Source organism: Heterocephalus glaber, unplaced genomic scaffold (assembly GCF_053883595.1).
Source record: "Heterocephalus glaber isolate CG9 unplaced genomic scaffold, H.glaber_assembly_v1.0 deba00001689, whole genome shotgun sequence".
In the NCBI taxonomy this organism is placed as follows: domain Eukaryota; kingdom Metazoa; phylum Chordata; class Mammalia; order Rodentia; family Bathyergidae; genus Heterocephalus; species Heterocephalus glaber.
Window position 1 is genome coordinate 14,929,114 of NW_028258414.1, and position 18,023 is coordinate 14,947,136.

Sequence of the window (18,023 nt, forward strand, 5' to 3'; positions counted from 1 at the left end):
CACATAATAGTGTAGGACCATGTCACACAGCATGGCAGTGCAGGAGACTATGACCGTGGGACAGAGTGAGGAGGGGTGCAGAGCTTGGTGTGAGCCATGGACAGATTTACAGAGTGGTGGAAGATTCCAGAGGAGCCAGGACCCATCTGAGCAGTGTGGCTCTGCCACAAGCCTGTGGCTCCCGACGTGTCTCTGGGGGTGGTCACATAGCAGAGCCTGCAGGGGAAGCCCTGCCGAGCGAGACATACAGGAGTGGGTAGTGACCGTGAGTGAGCCCAGGCACTCTCTGCTCTTGGCCATGGCCTCGTGATGAGCCTGTAGTGTCTCTGACTCCCCAGTACTGGTCTCTGTCTAACCTGCATATCCCAGGGCGTAGGGAGCCGTGGCTCTCTGTTTCCCTACAGAGCCTATTTCAGCTTAGCAGGAAATGAACATTTTGTGGAGAACGAAGCACTTTGCGGGGCAGCAGAGGGGACCCACCTTTGCCTCTCTGTGCCGAGACTCCGGGTCTGCCCATCCCTCACCCACAGGCCACCAAGCCAACCCGGGCTCCCTGCCAAACTCAGCTATTTCTTCCTGTCTTTCGACACCTGTCTTTGCCCCAGGCCTTTTGAGTACTATTTTGTCCCGTGGTGCTACGCAGGGGCCCAGGACAGGCCCACCAAGGTCAAGTGTGGGCACCAGGCTCCGAGAACTAAGGGGTGGCATGCACCTCCCTTCTGAGCAGCTCAGGACATCCGCCCTGAAGAGGTGGCAGCTGAGTGAGTGTGAAGGGGAGATTTGGGTCATCCTAAATGTGGCAGCTCTTCAAACAACCCTTCACCCCTAGACACACTGAGGCCCCTCCTGCTGAGCCACTTCCTGTCTTCCTACACCAGCACTGTGGCAGGTGAGCTGAGGGGCTCACTCACAGAGGCTTATGAGATCCCCCCTCCCACTTACCCACCCCCCCACATCCCCGGTTTCCCCATCGCTCCAGGTATGGAGAAAACCAGACCGCCCTGCCTTCTGATGCCCGGCCCTGTGCCTCATAGCACAAGGAAGAGGGCAGGATGATCCTGAAGAGTCCCTAAGAAGTAGAAACTGCCATGTCTCCCAGACGACTAGGGGCCCAGTCTAGACTCACAGGAAAGATCTGGTGACACATGAGCAGGTGAGGGGCCAGGATGGGGACAGTGTCTTCCTAACTGCCACGTGCACCCACGTGGCTGGAGACACCTGGTAAGCCTCCCGTAGTTAGGGAGGCAGGAAGGCTTCCTGGAGAAAAAGTGGGTTGTGCATTGAATGAACTGAGGCAGAGGTGCTCAGTGGCTGTTCAAGAAGTGTGTTTCTGGGCCAGGGATTTAGCTCAGTGGTTTCGCCACCTGCTATGCAAGCACAAGGACCCAAGTAGGTGTGTTTCAGTCCTGCTTCCAGCCCAGAAAGTCAAGCATGGGGTTGTCACGCACATGTGCATGCACACACACCCTCTTCCTTCTCTCTCTCTCTCTCTCTCATTGTGTATATTTTTCTGTCTGTCTGTCTCTCTCCCTCTCCCTCTCCCTCTCTCCCTTCCTCCCTGCCTCCTTCCTCTCCCTTCCTCCCCTGTTCAGAGGAGATCTGCAGCAGACCAGCGGACCTCATACCGGGAGATGAATAATTGACAGGGTTGTTTAAACATTCAGTGGAGTTTTGCCAGGCTCCCCATGCTAGAATAACTCTCTTTCATTCTCTCTGTGAAAGCCTCTGTCTTCCTCTGCCATTCCTGCCCCCAGCTCCAGCTTTGTTTCTTTCTCTTTCTTGAGCCTGCTGGACCCCACAGGATTACTCCTGCCCCATTTAACTGTGCCCAAGAGTGGGAGACAACTGCAGCCAGAGACCCAATTTCCTAGGCGTGGAGAGCAAGGCCAGGGAGCGTTGGCTTCTCCCAAGTCACACACACCAGGAGGACAGGTGTCCCACCCAGCATGCTGCATCCCTGTGCTTCGGTTGTCCCATCAGTAGCCGAGGAGAGCAGCTGCCCTGTGCCATGGGCCCTGCCTGGCCTCCCTGCTCCTGCCCCACAGAGTTCCCCCTGAGCATCCTGCAGGGTATAGCTGCTGTGCCCAGTACTCACAGCCTCTCCTGGTCCTGGAAATGACCTTGCACCCCTTTCCCCTCTCTGGTCCCCAGACCCTGCCTCTGTCAGTGAGGAGGTTGGAGCAAATGAGCTATGTTCCATGGCAGAGCCTCTGTCCAGCCCAGGACCCTGCTGTGGGGACTGCGGATCATGGGGCTCAGCTCCACCTGGTGGCAGGTCCTGAGCAGGAGCTTCTGGCGCCGTGGACAGGAGTCACAGAGGATGAGGGGACCAGGGCACCTGGAACTGCCCACAAGGAAGGCAGAGAGTACCAGATGCATCTGCGCATCTGACTGGGTGAGGGCCTTGAGGTGACCAGGATGCCTGGGCCTCTCAGGGGCTGGGAGACCAGCAAAGAGCACAAGCCAGGCCTGGGGGGAAGGTCCCCCACCTGCAGCAACCCCCACAGTGGGGGGACCCTGATCCTTTGGAATAAGAGGTAGAGACACAAGAGAGGACAGGGAGTGAGACAGTGGAGACCAGGAAAACAGAGCCGCTGGTGCCCCAGCCTCCATGACACTCCCAACTCGGTGTTCCCTTCAGGCCTCCCACATGAGCAGCAGACACCTCTTCGGCCCATCCTCCCTGCCCCCACAGCCCAGGCTCCATAGCCCCTGATGCCACCACCTATGCAGCCCCTGTCTGCCCACCTGGCCCCAAGGCCCACCGGCAGCTCATGCCCACTGCACACCCCCAAAGGCCCTGTCACCCGCACTTGGCCCACCAGGCCCCACTCCAGCAGGCAGGAGGGCTTCTCAGGGCCCCGGCCACTTTGCTGGTCCCCACTGTGCCCTGCAGCTCTGAGCCCTTTGAGCTGGTCCCTGGAAGGAGCTCTAAAAATAACCTTGCCAGCTCTGTTTCCCTCCTAATCCTCCCATCTCTGTCCGTTTCCTCCTCTAGTACACAGGCAGTGCTTACTAAGCACTTTAGGAAGGGAGAGAGGAAAGCAGAAAGCTGGGCAGTAAGAAAGGAGGTTCGTGTCCCCTGCATGGGCCTGGGGCCTCCCTGCAGACCCTTCCTCTCTCTGTGTGCCTCTAGCAAGTGGGAGCCCCATCTCTATCACTCCAGAGCTGTGTGACCTTGGAGAAATCCCTGCGGCTCTCTGGCCCCATGTGCTCACTATAACGTGGAGGGACTGCTGTCCCCCTGCCCAGCTCCTGAGGCTGTGGGAAGGATTAATGAGGGAGTGGATGGCAGTGTGTTGGAAAGTGTAAAGGACTGGCTACTTTGCAGGGGCCTGATTATTATAATAGTCTCAGCGTTCACGGGGACCTTGGAGGCCAAGAATGGGCGGGGAGGAAGCGCAAGTCCTGAAGCCTCTCCCTTGTCTGACCCCTTCTTGGAGGGGCTGCCCCGGATCCCCGGCCCCTCCCCCACCCCTGCCTCCCCTGCGAGCCATTCTCCTCCATTTGTCACCCGGGAATGAAGAGATTAATAAACGAGACTCAGAACTCAGCGGCTAGGACGCAGCAGATATTTACGGCTTCGTTTCAATTTGCAGAGAGATTAAGTGTTTGTCGATTTATTGTCTCCGGGTGCGCAAGCGCTGGGCCGGCCTCCTGCTGGCCGGCTCCCCTCCCCCAACCCACCCCCAGGAGGCTCAGTTCCCCCCGCCCCATCCCCAGGCCCCTGGAGGGCCTGGTCCTCCTGATCCACTGCCAGAGTGGCCTGGACCCAAGGCCGGAGCCCCAAGCCCGGGAACAGGGTGCAGACAGGCAGGCTCTGGTCCCTCCCCACCTGGCAGGTCAAAGGCCCTGGGGCCCAAGCCCCACACTTGGACCACTCTCAGGGCCCCAGGGCCCCAGAACCCCTGCCCTCCAGCTGAGGGCTATGCAAGCCCTTCCTGAAGTTCATCTCCCTATGGGTCAAATACTTTCAGGGGGTGCAGCCTCAGGCCCAAGGGTAGCTGCTTGAGGGGGGCACTACTGGGGTAACCCCAGGGGAGGGGGAATCCCACGTCCACAGAGAAAGCCCCAGCCTAACAGGAGAGGCCTGCAGAGGCCAAGGGGAGTGAGACAGCTGGGAAGGGCAAGAGAGAGGGTGTCACCCTGCAGGCCACAGAGGGGCTAGGATTGAAACCCCAGTGTGAGCTGCACTCAAGGGGCCAAGAAGGGATCAAGGGAGCATGGGGGAGAAACTGGCAAGGGCTCCCCGCCAGCTGGGCTTGCAGCTAGTCTAGCAGGTAGACACTCTTTCATTCAGGCTCCCTCTGTGTAGCTCTAGCATGTGGGAGCCCCATCACCACCACTCAAGAGCGGTGCAACCTGGGGGCAGTCACCACACCTCCCCCACCCAGTGTCCCCATTGTCAAGTAGAAGAAACAGTCTCCCCGCCCTTCTCCTGAGACTCTGACGCAAGTGTGGGCGGCAGTGCTTTGGGCACTGTGGAGGGCTGTCCACTTTGAGGGAGGCTCTATCACAGCACATTCTTGAATCTTTCAAGACTGGGGAATGAGGGAGCTGGGCATGGTGGCACACGCCTGTCATCCCAGCACTTGAGAGGCGGAGGCAGGAGGATCCCTGCAAGTTCCAGGCTAGCCTGGGCTACAAGGTGAGACCTTGTCTCAAAAAAAAAAAACAAACAGGACTTCAGTCTGAGAGTCACCCTGGCTGATCCTCCACCTTGGGCCTCTGACACCCCATCTCTGGGTGAGGGGAAGGTCCTGATGACTTGCTTGTTCACCCTGCTCCTTAGTGAGGTGGCCAGGATAACCATGTCCCAGGTGCCCCCCTTCAGCCCTTAATTAACTATGGGCCCACGGGTGGAGGACGGGTCAGGAGTGAGGTGCTTTCCATAAATAAGGGGAGGAGATGAGGAGGCCGTCATTGCTGAGGGCTTGAGTTGCTGATTGGTGAGGGTGAATACGGAGAGAGTGCCAGCCTGGGCTTCAGGGCTGTCCCTCCTGTGCCAGCCGCCATCCTGAGCCTCCAGTTAATAATGCTAAGCAGGGCCAGCAATATTTAGTGAGCACCCACTCTGTGCTCAGGACTTTCGCCATAATTTCACTTAATCATTCCCTCAACCTGATGGGGAACATATGGAGTGTGATCATAAATGCAGTGAATGCTGCTGCTGAGTGCCATGCAATGGAAAGGCAGGCTTGTAAAAACATCACAGCATGTCCTCATCTGCCTTATTCAAGAGATCTGGCACCACAGGACTTGTGGCTCTTCCCCAAAATCAAAATGACCATGAAAGGGAAACATTTTGAATGGATTCGGGACATTAAGGCAGCCAGAACTGCACAACTAAAGACATGCACAAAGGAGAACTCTCAGGACTGCTTCTAAAAGTAGCAAGAACAATGGGTTATGTTTGGGGTTGTGTTGGGGGAGATGAATGGCAATGAATCTTTAATTGTAATAATTTTTTAAACATCTACCATATTTTTTTATCACAACTGGTACAGTTATCAGCCCCCCTTTGCAAGTGGGGAAAAGAACCTTCCACCCTTCCGGCACCACCCAGGGCCCTGGCAAGCCTGAGCAACCAGCCCTGGGCTCCAGTTGGGCTGAACGTGATGACTCAGAGGGTGGGCGCCTGGGGAGCCTGACTCACCACCTCCTGGCCCATCTGGGAGGCAGGGCTGCCTCAGTTTCCTCGTAAACACTGAGACAGCTCTGTGGCTACCAGTCCCCTCCCAGGCCCATCTGGGGGCTTCGAGAGTATGAGCGAGGGCCCACGCTCCAAATAATTCAATTACAAGTTGGGCTGAAGCAGCAGACTATTAAATAGGTTCTGTCCCTCAACCATGGCAGATGCAACTTATGCAGGACCTCAGAGACCTCCCAGATTCACAGGAGACCCTGGTGGTCCGGGGGAGCTCTCTACCCTGTGGGAAGGTTATACACCCAGAGTACCAGAAACAGGACATTCAAACACGGGGTTCAGGGAGGAAGCCTGTCTTGTCTGGGGCTGAGGCCAAATTGTCCCCCCAGTGCCACTCCAGCTCTGCGTAGGGTGGCCTCTGAGCTCAGATTAAATGCTTTCCAGTGCAATCCAATTTCCTCCTGCCACACAGACTAGAAAAGCCCAACACACACACAGGCGCACACTTAGTGCTAAATATCCAATCAAGTCCACAGATAATAGAGAACAGCCAGTTCACTCCCAGTTTAATCAGATAAAATGCCCATTCATCGGCTCCCATGGCTCAGTGAGGTGGGGGTGCAGGCAGTGCTGGCTGTGCCTTTAAATCTTCAAGGAGGGGGCGCTCAGCCCACGAGGGACCAATTATCCTTCTGCCTTTAGCCAGCTCTTACTCAAACAGACAAAGGGGGCTCCCAGCCCCGATGGCACTAAGCCTCTGCACAGAATTTTTTCTCGCTTTCAGATATGCAAATCCGCCTGGCCCTGTGGACCCTGGGAATGGGACGAATGGTGACTCTGGGTTTTGGAAGGGCCCTGGGAGGGCCAGCTCGGAAGACTAGACCCCCGCTACTGTATCCTCTCCTTCATGACAGTTGGAGACACTGATCCACCCCGTCTCCCTGGTGCAGTTCCAGAGATGCTGCCTCTGGCCTGAACCCTTCCATGGCTCTGTGACCTGCAGCCTGAGCCCCAAGCCCTGATGGATCTGGGACCTCTGAACTCTGCACCCCATGTCCTTGCCTGAACTCAGAATGTTCCACCCACAGCCATCTGCCCAGCAGTACCTCCGCACCCCCGAAGCTGGGTGGTGTAGATGGGAGGACAGCTTGCTCCACCCAGCACTTACAGGAGCCTCAGGTGATGCCAATCATCACCCACGGGCACGTGATGGGACTCCTTGGTGCATGGGGGCAGGGCCTGGGGGCCAGGTTCTCTCTCTCTCCTCCAAGACCCTCACGTGGGGGTAGCCATCCATACGCTGCTCTGTTGCGGAATCCACCTATGCGCTGTGGATGGGTTCCAGACCCCCATACCCTCTGCTATCTGCCACCCACCTTAGCAAGGGGAGCCTGGACCCAGAAGGGAGGCAGGATTGGGCCGGCGTGGTGCAGGCAGGCAGCTTAATCAGGACTTGGGTAACAGGGTGGGGGTGGGACATTCTAGGAGCCAGGCCAAGGGGGCTGCCCCCACGAAGCCACCTCCCCCATCCCACCTGCACTGGAAGGGTCTGGGCCCTGGGTTTCCATCACTAGGGAAGAGACAAGACCCAGGCAGGAGGTGGCCCTGAGGCGGTGGGCTTGGGGAGGACAAGGAGGTGGCAGCAGGGCCTGGATGTTTGCTGGTGTGAGGAACTGGGGCTTTGCTCTGCCTGGCTGTTCACGGGGAGACTTCTGTGAGTGGGGATCCTGGTCACTGATGTCTAGAAGGCAGGGCTGGTAACACAAGGTTAAAACTGTCACTGTAAAGCCGCAGCATCATCCCACTAGCCAGGAATGGGATCGGTTTGGTGGCTTCTGTGGTCAGAGAGCAGCCTGTGCCGTGCTGGGGAGTGACGCGGGACCTGGAGGCGGGGCCAGGCTGCCGGCCTGCACCACACCCACAGCCACTCCCATTCCTCCCACAGCCCTCTTCCCATCCTGCAGAGGAGGAAACTGAGGAAAGCGCTCATTAGACTCAACAGTAACTGGCAGGACTGGGATGGACACCTAGAGCCCTCTGGCTCCAAAGTCCCGCCCTGCCCAGCCCCAGGCCTCTGCCTGTCCCCTGGGCAGTCACTGGCCCCGAATGTGTCCCCAGGCATCCGCTCCTGCTGCAGGGGCTCAGCCCATCTGTCAGCCCAGCCTGGTCTCCGCACTCAGAGGTGTGAAGGGTAATGAGGCCCCGTAATTAAGGCTTCTGGAGATGCGGCTGGGAGCTTTATAGACAGGCTTTGTCAATAACGCTGCGCTGGGCTGCGGAGCCAGCCAGACATCGATAAGTGCTCGTTACAGCTCCTCTGCTCCCTGCCCTGTCCCCCGCCTCCCCAACCTGTCAGCCGCCTGTTCGCAGCGCCTGGTACACAGGCTGCGCTCAATTAATTTGCACTTGTTGGCGCCATCTGTTCTTTTCCGGCATCCTCAGCAGGCATGTGTGGGTCGCGTCCCCTCCTCCACGTGCCCCAGAGAAGCAACAGAGCACCCCATTTCACCACGCTGAGGCTCCCCCTCATCCAGGACCAAGATGGCAAAGCCAGCCCTGGTGCGGGGAGGGGGTGCTCCAGCTTGAGGTCCTGGTGGTCCCTGCTTGCTCCAGGAAGAGTGACATGTTTGAGTCACCCGCTTGAGAAGGGGCTGAGAAGCCACTCCCAAGTGTGCCTCCCTGGAGCAACATCAGTCAAGGGCTGCCAGGGGTGTGTGGGGACATCCAGGCAAGCGACCCATCCAGAAAGCTAATGCACACAGCATCTCTCCTGGACTGTCTCCATCCCAAGGGTTCTGGTGACCCGCATCTCAGCCTGCATTTCTCTGGGACCTTCTTCCCTCCAGAAGTTTCCCCACCCCTTTCAAGCTCCAATAGACCTCCTTCCTGCCCTGGGCCCAAGGCTCTGACCCTGGAGGGCTGGGAAATCTGAGCTGGCTCTGCCACCAAAATGCTGTGTGAGGCTAGGCCCCCAATTGCCCTCTCTGAGCTCTGCTGTCCTATACAGCACATGAGCAGATTTACCAGGCAAGCAGGACTTCTGTGGGGAGTGGGTGACCTGGAAAGGCCTGCAGGTGGGGAGCCGTGCCTGAGGAAGGGGACCATGTATACCTTGATGGTCACACAGGAAGGAAGGGTGCAAAAGCCCCCAACATCCCCGGGGTCTCTGTGCTGCCTCCCTCTCCCTCCTCAGCAGGGCCTGGCGCTGGCCCAGCATGGGAAGGGATGGGGGCCCCTTAGCACCTGTTTTCTAGATGAACCCCTGGACCCAAGCGCCTCGAGGGTGCAGCTTCCCGAACCCCTCCACATCCCCACCTGTCCAGGTCCAGGGACGGACCCCAGGGTCTCCGTGGTGCTCCTTTTGCCTCCTGCCAGCACGGGCTGAAATCTGGCTTCCCCACCATCCGACACATGGTGCATTATTGATGGGGTCCTAATTGTGCATTTCCCAAAGTCTACAGGCCTTTGATGAAAAATTCATGTTGAGCCTGAGGAAGGAGCAGATTCTATCGATTGGCAACGCAGCGGGTGCAGGATGCCTGGGCCCCTGCAGGGAGGGGCCCCTGTCAGGCCCCTAGGCTTTGGGCCTAGGACCTCTGGGAGGAGAGCAGGAGTCTGCAGCCCATGTCCCTGGAGGGGAGGGACTAGGCCACAGGAGGGCCAAAACTGGGTGTCACCCCAAGCCTGGTTTCTACTCCCCTGAAGGAGAGTTAGGACCCCCAATTCCCACCGTGAAGCTCACACGGAGGAGGGGGCATAGGCCATGCACCGCTCAGAGTCCCACACTCACTGCCTCACACAGTGCCCGGAAATGGCTCCATGAGGTGGGCACAGAGAGGTTGAGTGACTGTCCAGAGGCACACAGCTAATCAGTATCCTCCACCAGGCCATCTAGAGCTACTGAGAGGGTGGGATGGTCCTGTCCAACTGCTTTCCTGGCCTTGTCACATGGGGAAAGAAATCCCCTCGAACAAACAGGCATGGTGGTGCCTGCCTATGATCATAGCACTTGGGAGGCTGAGGCAAGAGGATCGCCACTGAGTTCGAGGCCATCCTGGGTTGCTTGGGGAGCTCAAAGCCAGCCTGAACTACAAAGGGAGATCTCATCTCATAAAACAAAAGCAAAAAAAAAGAAAGAAAAAGTGGAGTGGGAAATGAGGCCTGAAGTGAGAAGACTAAGGCCCCTGTGGCACTGACAGAGGCCAGAGCCCGGGGATAGAGAAGGAAACAGGTGCCAGGACTGCAAGTGTCACCACCAGGTCAGGAGAACCCAGACCCTGACCCTCAGGCATCCGCAGGCAAGCCCAGCGCTGGGCAGGCACCATGCCGGGTCGGGATGCAGCCGTCCACAGGCAGACAGGCGGACAGGCGTTACCCGCCACAGGAGGGCCCCTCCAACCGGGCTGGGGCAGTTCATGACCCTGGCCAAGGGTTTCTAGGGGGCGGGCCAGCTTGTTTGGGTTTGTTTTGCCTTTGCTTCCCAGAGTTCCTTCTGAAAACATCCACCCCAGCCCGCCCCGTCCTGCTGAACTAAAGGGAAAGGAATTTGTCCAGACCTCAGGAAAGCAGAGCCTGGAGGCCCCAGGGGCCGGGTGGGGTGTACTCAGCTCCACACACAGCTGCAGGGAGGAAGGGAGGCTGGCCTGGATGGCTGGAGGGAGCGCCGAGAAGGGGCAAAGAGGAGAAACAGCAGGAGGACAGGGAGAGAAGGGAGGATGAAGGCGGGCAGGCTAAAGTGGAGACTGGGAGCCAGGCGTGATGGCACATGCCTGTCATCCCAGCACCCTGGGAGGCTGAGTCGGGAAGACTGCCTCAATTCCGAGGCCAGCCTGGATACACAGCAAGACCCTGTCTCAAAAAAAAGCGCAGACAGAGAGGGAGAACTCAAGAGCAGGCGAGAAGAGGGGAGGGAAGTGTAGGACACGTAGCATGGGGGTTGCCGAGACCCAGGCTGGGGGACTCAGAAGCCCCAAATCCTTGGGGATCCCCACAGCCCTCCCAGCCCTGCCGCCTCCCTGGCAGTATTTCCCTGGCCAAGAAGTGAGCCCAGCCTCAGCTCCCCAGCCCAGGCGCCCCCGCCCTGGGACAGAGGGGAAATGGCCTGGGCTGCCTGCCTTCCTGGGGGCTGGGCTGGGTCTCCAGGCAGGCGCTTGTTGTAGCAACCGGCCCTGGGGACCCATCAAGGGGACCAGCACAGCTAGAAGCAAAGATGGGGGAGCAAGTTTCCCAATCCCTGCTGGCCCCCAAGGCCACCCTGGGCCTGGCTGACAGTGACTCTGTAAGTGCCCACGCCCCTGCTTCCAGGATTAGATGGGGCGCTTACCTAGCAAGCAGGTGTGTAGGGTGGTTGCCAGGCAACTGGCAGAGGCACTCCCAGCGCCCACAGGAGGGTGGGGAGGACAGGCACTGGCTCCTGGCCGCCCAAGGTCACAGGAACTTTCTGTGCGGTCCCCAGCCCCACACCCTAACCCAGAGAGGGAGGAGAGCCCGGGCCCTGGGGAAATCCCTTAAAGTGGGAAGGGGTCTCTGTGGGAGAGTGAGCAGAGCCACTCTGGGAGGGGACAGACTCCTTCCCCAGCTCCCGGAGTATAGACAAGGGCAGGACCCAAGGTGCTGTCAGATGAGGAAGTGCGACTGATGGCTGGGCTTGGGATGCCTGGGGTCTTCCTGGAAGTGGAGGCCCCCAAGCTGAGCCTTGAAGGTTGAGAAAGGTTGAGGGAGGCCTGAGTGTGGGGAAAAGGATGAGGATGGAGACAGGAAGCTGGAATTTTCCAGGAAGCCTCCCCCCACCCGCTGCCCCACTGCATTGTCCCAGCCTGGCCCAATTAGCAGGCCTGGCTCCTGCAGGGCCCAATTAGACCAGGGCCAGGGTCAGCTACCGGCCAAGGCCACCCCCACCCCCAAACTTGCCCAGCCCAGCACAAAGGCTTTCTAGATGTCTCTGCTGCTCCAGGAGGCAAGAGAAAGAGCAGAAGAAAGGGGAAATCTATGCCTTTTGTTTCTTTGCTGTAACCTTGGGCTGAACAAAGAGGCAACGCCTTCCCTCCCCAGGAGGGCATGTGATTCCCACAGAGCGGGGGAACCTGTTCGAAACAGCACTTGGCACAGATTTGCTGTGGCCCGGAGACCCAGCCGCATATGAGGAGAAGCATTCACAGGGCAACAGCTGGGGTGGGCAGGCCCTGGTGCTGGAACCATCCGTGGCTCCCAACTGCTCTCTGTTCAGAGGCAGGACTCAAAGTAACACAGGCGAGGCCTGCTCAGCTCTCTGGACACACAAGCCTAGGTGCTTTGTGGCTTGTGTTGTGTCCCCACCTCTTGAATCCCACCCAGTCCAGGCAGATCCTGACTCTGCTTCAAAGACCTGGCTCCGCCCCTTCCGGGGGGGGCACCCCCTCTCCACTCCTTGCCTCTTATTTACACTTTGTGAGCAGAGTCCAGTGACGAGTCCCCACCCTGAGACTGGTGGCTCCCTGGGGACAAGGGTCTTTCCACACCAACAGAGTTGAGCTTGGGGTGCAGATCCTGGTTGCCAGCCTTGCTGCAAGAGGAGGTGGAAGGGAGATTTATAACAATGCAGAGCCCAGAACAGGCTTGGGAAGCTGGGCGCACCCCGGTGATGGCAGGGAGAAGGGAGGCCCTACTGCCAGACCCCTCCTCCCAGGCCCAAGGCCCCGATCAAAGAGAATGCCCTGCCCAGACCTCGGAGCCCTGCCCTCTGTGTCTTGGGTTGTGGCATCTCTCGCTGTCCCCTCCCATTTCACTGCCCCATCTGGCCAGCTCTGTGCCTCAGTGTCCTGCTGTGCCATTGGAATGCATGGGCCTCCCTTGCCTGCCCTCTGGTGGTGACATGTCTCTTTTATTTTATTTATTTATTTATTTATTTTTTTTATACCGGAACTCGGGACCTTGTGCTTACAAGGCAGGCAGCAGAACCACTGAGCTACATCCCTGGCCCTATCTCTTTTATTTTAAAAGAGCTGTGGTTGATTCACTTCAAATCCTGGATAACAGATTAGCAGGAAAGGCCTCTCTCATCCTCCAGGTCTGCAGTGTGCAAAGTGTGGCAGGTCTGGTAGGAGGGCCACCACAGGGGCTCTGCCTGAGAGAGGCAGGGGAATGAGTGCCAGGCTGCATGGGGCAGGGACGGCCACGTGTCCACATAGGTGAGGCTGTAAAGGGGCCCAGGAGGCTGACCCCATGTGCAAGGGGCTGAGCTGTGTGGGACCGGCTGCCTTGAACTTCAAAGTTGGAAGTATGTGATGTGGGCACAGAGAAGCTGTGGATGGCTTTCATCCAAGATGCCAGGGGGAATGTTCCACTGTCTATTGCTGCCTAACAAACCACTTCTGGACAGTACAATCTAAATAGTCATTTTGTCTTCATTGTTACGTCTCAGTTCCGTGGACCAAGATGTCAGCCAAGGCCCAGCAGGGAGGGCTGTCTCTATTCCCCATGGCCCCATCCTCGCCAGGTAACTGAGGGGGCAGAGGCCAGGCAGCCCAGGGCTGGGCCCGAAGGGGCCTTCCCACTGAACGGCCTCTCCAGGGAGCCGAAGCCTGGCTGTCTGCTGCCTCCTGCAAGTCCCCAAGGTCACCAGCCCAGATCCAGAGGGAGGGGAGGAGCAGCCATCCCTCAGCTACCTGGGTTGTGTATTGTAGCACAAAGGAAACCAGCTGTAAGGGAGGCCTGGAGCTAGGAGGGTGCTGGAGAGAAGAGAGAGACTTCAGGCCAGACGGCAGTGGGCGATCCACCCTGGGCAGAGCAAATCCATGCAAGGAGGGTTGGTAATGCACGTCAGCTGGTGTCCCAGGAGCAGAGGGGTGTCCCGAGGAGGTAGACTTGCCTTTCTCCGGTAGGGCCTGCTCAGGGTGGCCCAGCCTGGTTTGTTTTTTGTTTTTCTTTTCTTTTTTTTTTAGACAGAGTCTCGATATGTAGTCCAGGCTGGACTTGAGCTCACTGTTTAGTCAAGACTGGCCTCAAACTGGAGATGATCCTCTTGCCTCAGCCTCCTAAGTGCAGGGATTGCAGGCATGCGCCACCATGCCCGAGCTGCCCTGGTTTTTAGGTCAGGCTGAAGGAGCATCTGTGGGAGGCGGCTGCTCTCTGGTGGCCAAAAAGGCTAATGACATGCAAGTGGCTTGGACTGGCCAGCAAGGGTCTTGGGGCTGGGGACCAGGGAGTCGAGCAAACGCCCAGGCGGAGGAGGCAAAAGTGTGCCCGGCTCAGCAAAGCCAGAAGCCAGGCTCAGCCACCCCAGCCTCTTTTGGGAAGCTCTCTGGCCTAGCCTTTTTCGAGCCTGTGCTACCCCTCGGCCTCCTCCTCTCTGGGCTCCTCCCACCCCACACCCCTGACTCTGAAGATCACTTCCTTCTCAAGCTCCAGCCACACCTCCTGTGCCAGGTCCTCCCACTTGCTGTCCTGCATGGCTCCTCATCTGCCATCCCGACCTCTTGGGTCCCAAACCTCCCGTGCCCCTCTCCGTGCCCACGGCCTCCTCCCGGTACGCTGCTCTCGGCCATCATCTCCACTCTGTCCTGGTGCTGGGCAGCCAGACAGGTCTTGTCACACTCCTTCCAACCCCACCCGCTGTCCTCCAGTGACACCTGCTTTGTTCTGGTCACCCGTGGTCCCACCTCTGTCTGGGACCACTCACACCACCCCCAGATAGAACCCATGTATCCAAGAGTCAACATTTGTTGTTGCCACCTCCAGGAAGCCTTCCAGGACCCCTAGGCCAAGAAAGAGCCTCCTCTAAGCCCTCTCTATCCGGGACACTTCTGCCTCCCCCCAGTGCAGAGGCAAGAGCACTGTGGGCAGGGACATCAGTCTAGACATGGTGGCCCTCAGCACATGCTGACTGGCCAGGAGTTTACTGCACTGCTTCTGGTGGAGCCTTTTATCAGGAAGCCTTGGGGACCCAGCCTCAGTTTCCCCATCCATACAAGGAGGGCATAAGCATCCTTCTGATCCCTGTAGTTGGTTGTGGCTGTGGATATAGCTGAAAGTCCACTTGGGTGAGGGGCCTCAGGCCCACTGCAGGGCTTCTTATCTCAGGAGAAGGGAGCAGAGCACCACCCTCTTCTGCCTCTGTGACAGCCCTGCCCTTCTTTGTGGAAACTCGGCCTTGCTCTGTAACGTGGGTGCCATCATCTAATCAGCTCTGTGCCCAGTGCCCAGGCCCTTCTAATAATTGTTTTGTTAAGGAACTCAGAGGGCCGCAGGGAAGGGAGTTATGCTGCCGGGTACCCAGGACCAGGGTCCGCCAGCCCTCATGCTCCCCTCCCAACCCCACAGCAACCCCACAGGCATGGCCTTTCCACCCCTCAAATGAGGACACAGAGGCTCAGGGAACAGCTGCTCCCCTCCCAAGCCAAAGAGGTGTTGCTGTGGCCAAGGTCACCAGTGCTTGGTGACAACGGGGTAGCTTTGGGCCCCCAGCATGTCTCACCTGGGGAGGTTCAGGATTGAGGTCCTGGCGGTGGCAGTGTCAGTGGGTGACGGTGGGCACTCAGGGTCAGGTAGAGTGGCACTGCAGTCGGTGCCCATGGCAGATGTGCCAGCCTCAAGACAAGGGCACAGGTTTGGGGGGCAGGACCACAGGGAGAATCTGGGGCACAGTGTCCACATGCTCTCAAGGCTGTGACGCACAGTGTGGCCCTGAGAGAGCCCAGCCCCAGCTGTGGGGAGAGGTCAGGGCTGCTGTCTGCAGACAGTGGCCTCCCAAGGTTCCTGCTCCACCAGGCAGGTGGGGCCAACTGAGGAGGAAGGACAGACCCCAGGTTCCCAGGGACATGTGTGCTAGTGACAGAACACAACCCCAGAGCTGAGGAGGTGGAGGATGCTGGGGGTTTGGGAACAGCAGGAGTCAGAGCCCCTGAATGAATCAGACCTATGGGATGAGCTGGGCAACTGGCAGCCCCTTCTTGGGACCCCTGGGGATATGCACATCCACACCAGTTATGGACTGATCCTCTCCCTCTCTCTGCACGCTCTTCATTTCACAATAGAGTGTGGCTGTCCCTGTGACCTGACACTTAATTCCAGGTCACTCTTTGTGACTGTTGAGCAGACATCAAGCGTTCCCTGGCATAAGACTATGAGCTGCGCTGCAGTAAGCAACCTTGAACATGATTTCTTGGCCGTGCATGTGTGTGGGTGTGTGTGTGTGCGCACGTGTGCCTGTGCACACGCGCACAAGTATAAGAAAGTAAGCCTAGAAGCCAAGAAAGTCTACTGGCTGCTGTTGTCATTGTCCAAAGCAGACACCATAAGAGGCTGAACTAGGCTGGAAAGGAAAGAAGGGGCAAATTTCCTTTGCCACAGTATCATGGGCTTTCTCCAGCGAGCCTGCTGGGCCTTCAAACCCCATAAATCAAGACCCAGAGCACAGCAGAGCAGGAAGCAAGGAGCTCAGGGTGGGATGGGATGAGAATAGTGCCTCTGAATTAGCTCTGCCCAGGCAGGGGCTTCACCTGCTGCTTCTGAGCCTTGCAGCAACCCCAGGAGTCCCCACTATGAGGACTCTGAGGCTCCCCAAGTCTGGACCCCACACAGCCTCTCTCGACCACACAGTCTTTTGTTAGGTCCTTGAGCTGAGTGTCCTAGCCAATATGCTCTCTGAGGATGCCAGATGGAAAGATTGGGCAAAGCCAAGACCTGGACCTTGGCCGGGGCAGGTGCTGGTAAGATAGACCCAACATTGCCACCACCAGTTAGACGGAGTCCAGCCTGAGGGGTAGACAGTGACAGATGACAAGTGGTGGCTGCTGGGCCCCTGCTGTCTCAGGCTCCTCCCCTAGAAGCCAGTGGCCTGCCATGCAGCAGGTGGGAGGCAGTGGCTGGGTATCCAGGCCACCTCCCCAGGCAGCATGAGGCCCAGGTGGGGGTTGGGGACAGATCCCTGCTCCCTGGGGCTTGGGAGTCCCCACCCCAGTTTGTCAGCCTCAGGAAGTCCGTAGGCCACCAAGCTCCCAGAGCAAGCACGTGTCCCTGATCGCCAGACCCCACCCAGCCTAGCTCTGCCTCCTCTACCCGAACATTCTGGCTTTTTGTTGCCTGCTTTGATCATGTCTAGGCATATTGCGAGGTCTCTGGGGGTGGGGACATCAGGGCAGGACGGCACAGCAGGTAAGAACACTCAAGCACCAATGGGCCTGGGTTTCAGGCCCCAGCTCTGCTACCCACTGGTTTTGTCACTGAGCAAATTACTTGCCTCTCTGACCCTTGATTTCCTCATCTGTAAAGATGAGGTGATTGGAGCACCTACTCTCATGGGCTCATTGTGAGGACTGAATGAGGGGAGGTACATAAAACAGTCAGAAGGAGCCCTGGATCATAGTAAATGCTTAAGGAACACCAGTATTACTGTTCCTAACCTGATGCCTGACTCTGATTCCTGCTCCCTGGCCCCCACCCTGCAACCCACATCTGACCTTGACCCTGAGACTCCTCGCCTCCTCTGTGTCCCTTCCTGACTTCTGGGCTGGTGCCAGGGTCTGCTCCTAAGTGCCAATGAGTGGGATTTCTAAGAGCTTGTTCTCTGGGGTCAGCCACTCTGGAAGAAGGGGGATTGGAAGAGGGGAAAGGAAGAGGGAAACGGCAGAGAATGGCTATGACTTAGCAAGATTTGGTGGCCCTGATCCTTTCAGCTCACTTACCTTTTCCCCTGGGGTCTGCGCCCTCGGTTCCCACCAAATCACCATCACCAGAATCCTTGTGGCCCCTGGGAGAGCACATCTATGCAGCTGCCCTAATGCATCCGGGAGGGTGAGGACCAAGTCACCCCTCCAGGGAATTGCTGGGACATGGGGACACCCCTTGGGGCTTATGCTGCTCCTTAGCCTGGAGAGTCCCAAGCATGGGTGCAGATGTAGGACAGGGGCTCCTGGGGGGCAGAGGGCTCAGCTCTGGCTCTGGGACCCACAGGAAATGAATAACTACCAGCGGGCCATGCAGAGGATGGCAGAGGATATCCTGTCACTGCGGAAACAGGCCAGCCTCTTGCAGGGGGAGAACCAGGTGCTAAGAAGCCGCCTGGTCCAGCAGGAGGTGGAAGAGAACAAGGCTGTTGAGACCCAGGACCTGGGTGAGAATGCACAGGCCACCACATGCATCCAGACACCTCCCTGGGCCCCAGGTCTGGGTTGGAGACAGGGTGGTAGATGGGGAGCTTCCCCCAGATGTGCATGCAGCTGGATTCAGGCTAGCAGGAGTCCCAAACACCCCACCACCCACCCATAGACCCTCACACGGTCCCTACCCAGTGATGTCCTCTCAGATGGGAAAAGGAGTGTCTAGCCCTGTCTCCAGCCCAGGCCTAGGGGCGCCTGCTCCCCCTTCCCCTGCTGAGGGAAAATGGAGACCCCTCCCATGA

At 58.1% G+C, this 18,023-nt stretch overlaps 2 protein-coding genes across 19 annotated transcripts in view; one reads left to right on the forward strand and one right to left on the reverse strand.

Moving 5' to 3' along the window:
• The window catches only part of Stra6 (signaling receptor and transporter of retinol STRA6), a 108,852-nt gene extending 91,270 nt beyond the window's left edge, over nt 1-17,582 (reverse strand). For all 8 annotated transcript variants that reach the window (XM_021236944.2, XM_021236939.2, XM_021236940.2 and 5 more), the window contains exon 1: nt 15,099-17,582. The gene's annotated coding sequence lies outside the window, so the exon portion shown is untranslated. The remainder of the gene's footprint in view (nt 1-15,098) is intronic.
• The window catches only part of Ccdc33 (coiled-coil domain containing 33), an 88,058-nt gene that overhangs the window by 65,919 nt on the left and 4,116 nt on the right, over nt 1-18,023 (forward strand). For all 11 annotated transcript variants that reach the window (XM_087199096.1, XM_087199098.1, XM_087199093.1 and 8 more), the window contains one exon: nt 17,576-17,735. In XM_087199096.1, coding sequence (XP_087055222.1) covers nt 17,576-17,735 — 160 coding nt within the window. The remainder of the gene's footprint in view (nt 1-17,575; nt 17,736-18,023) is intronic.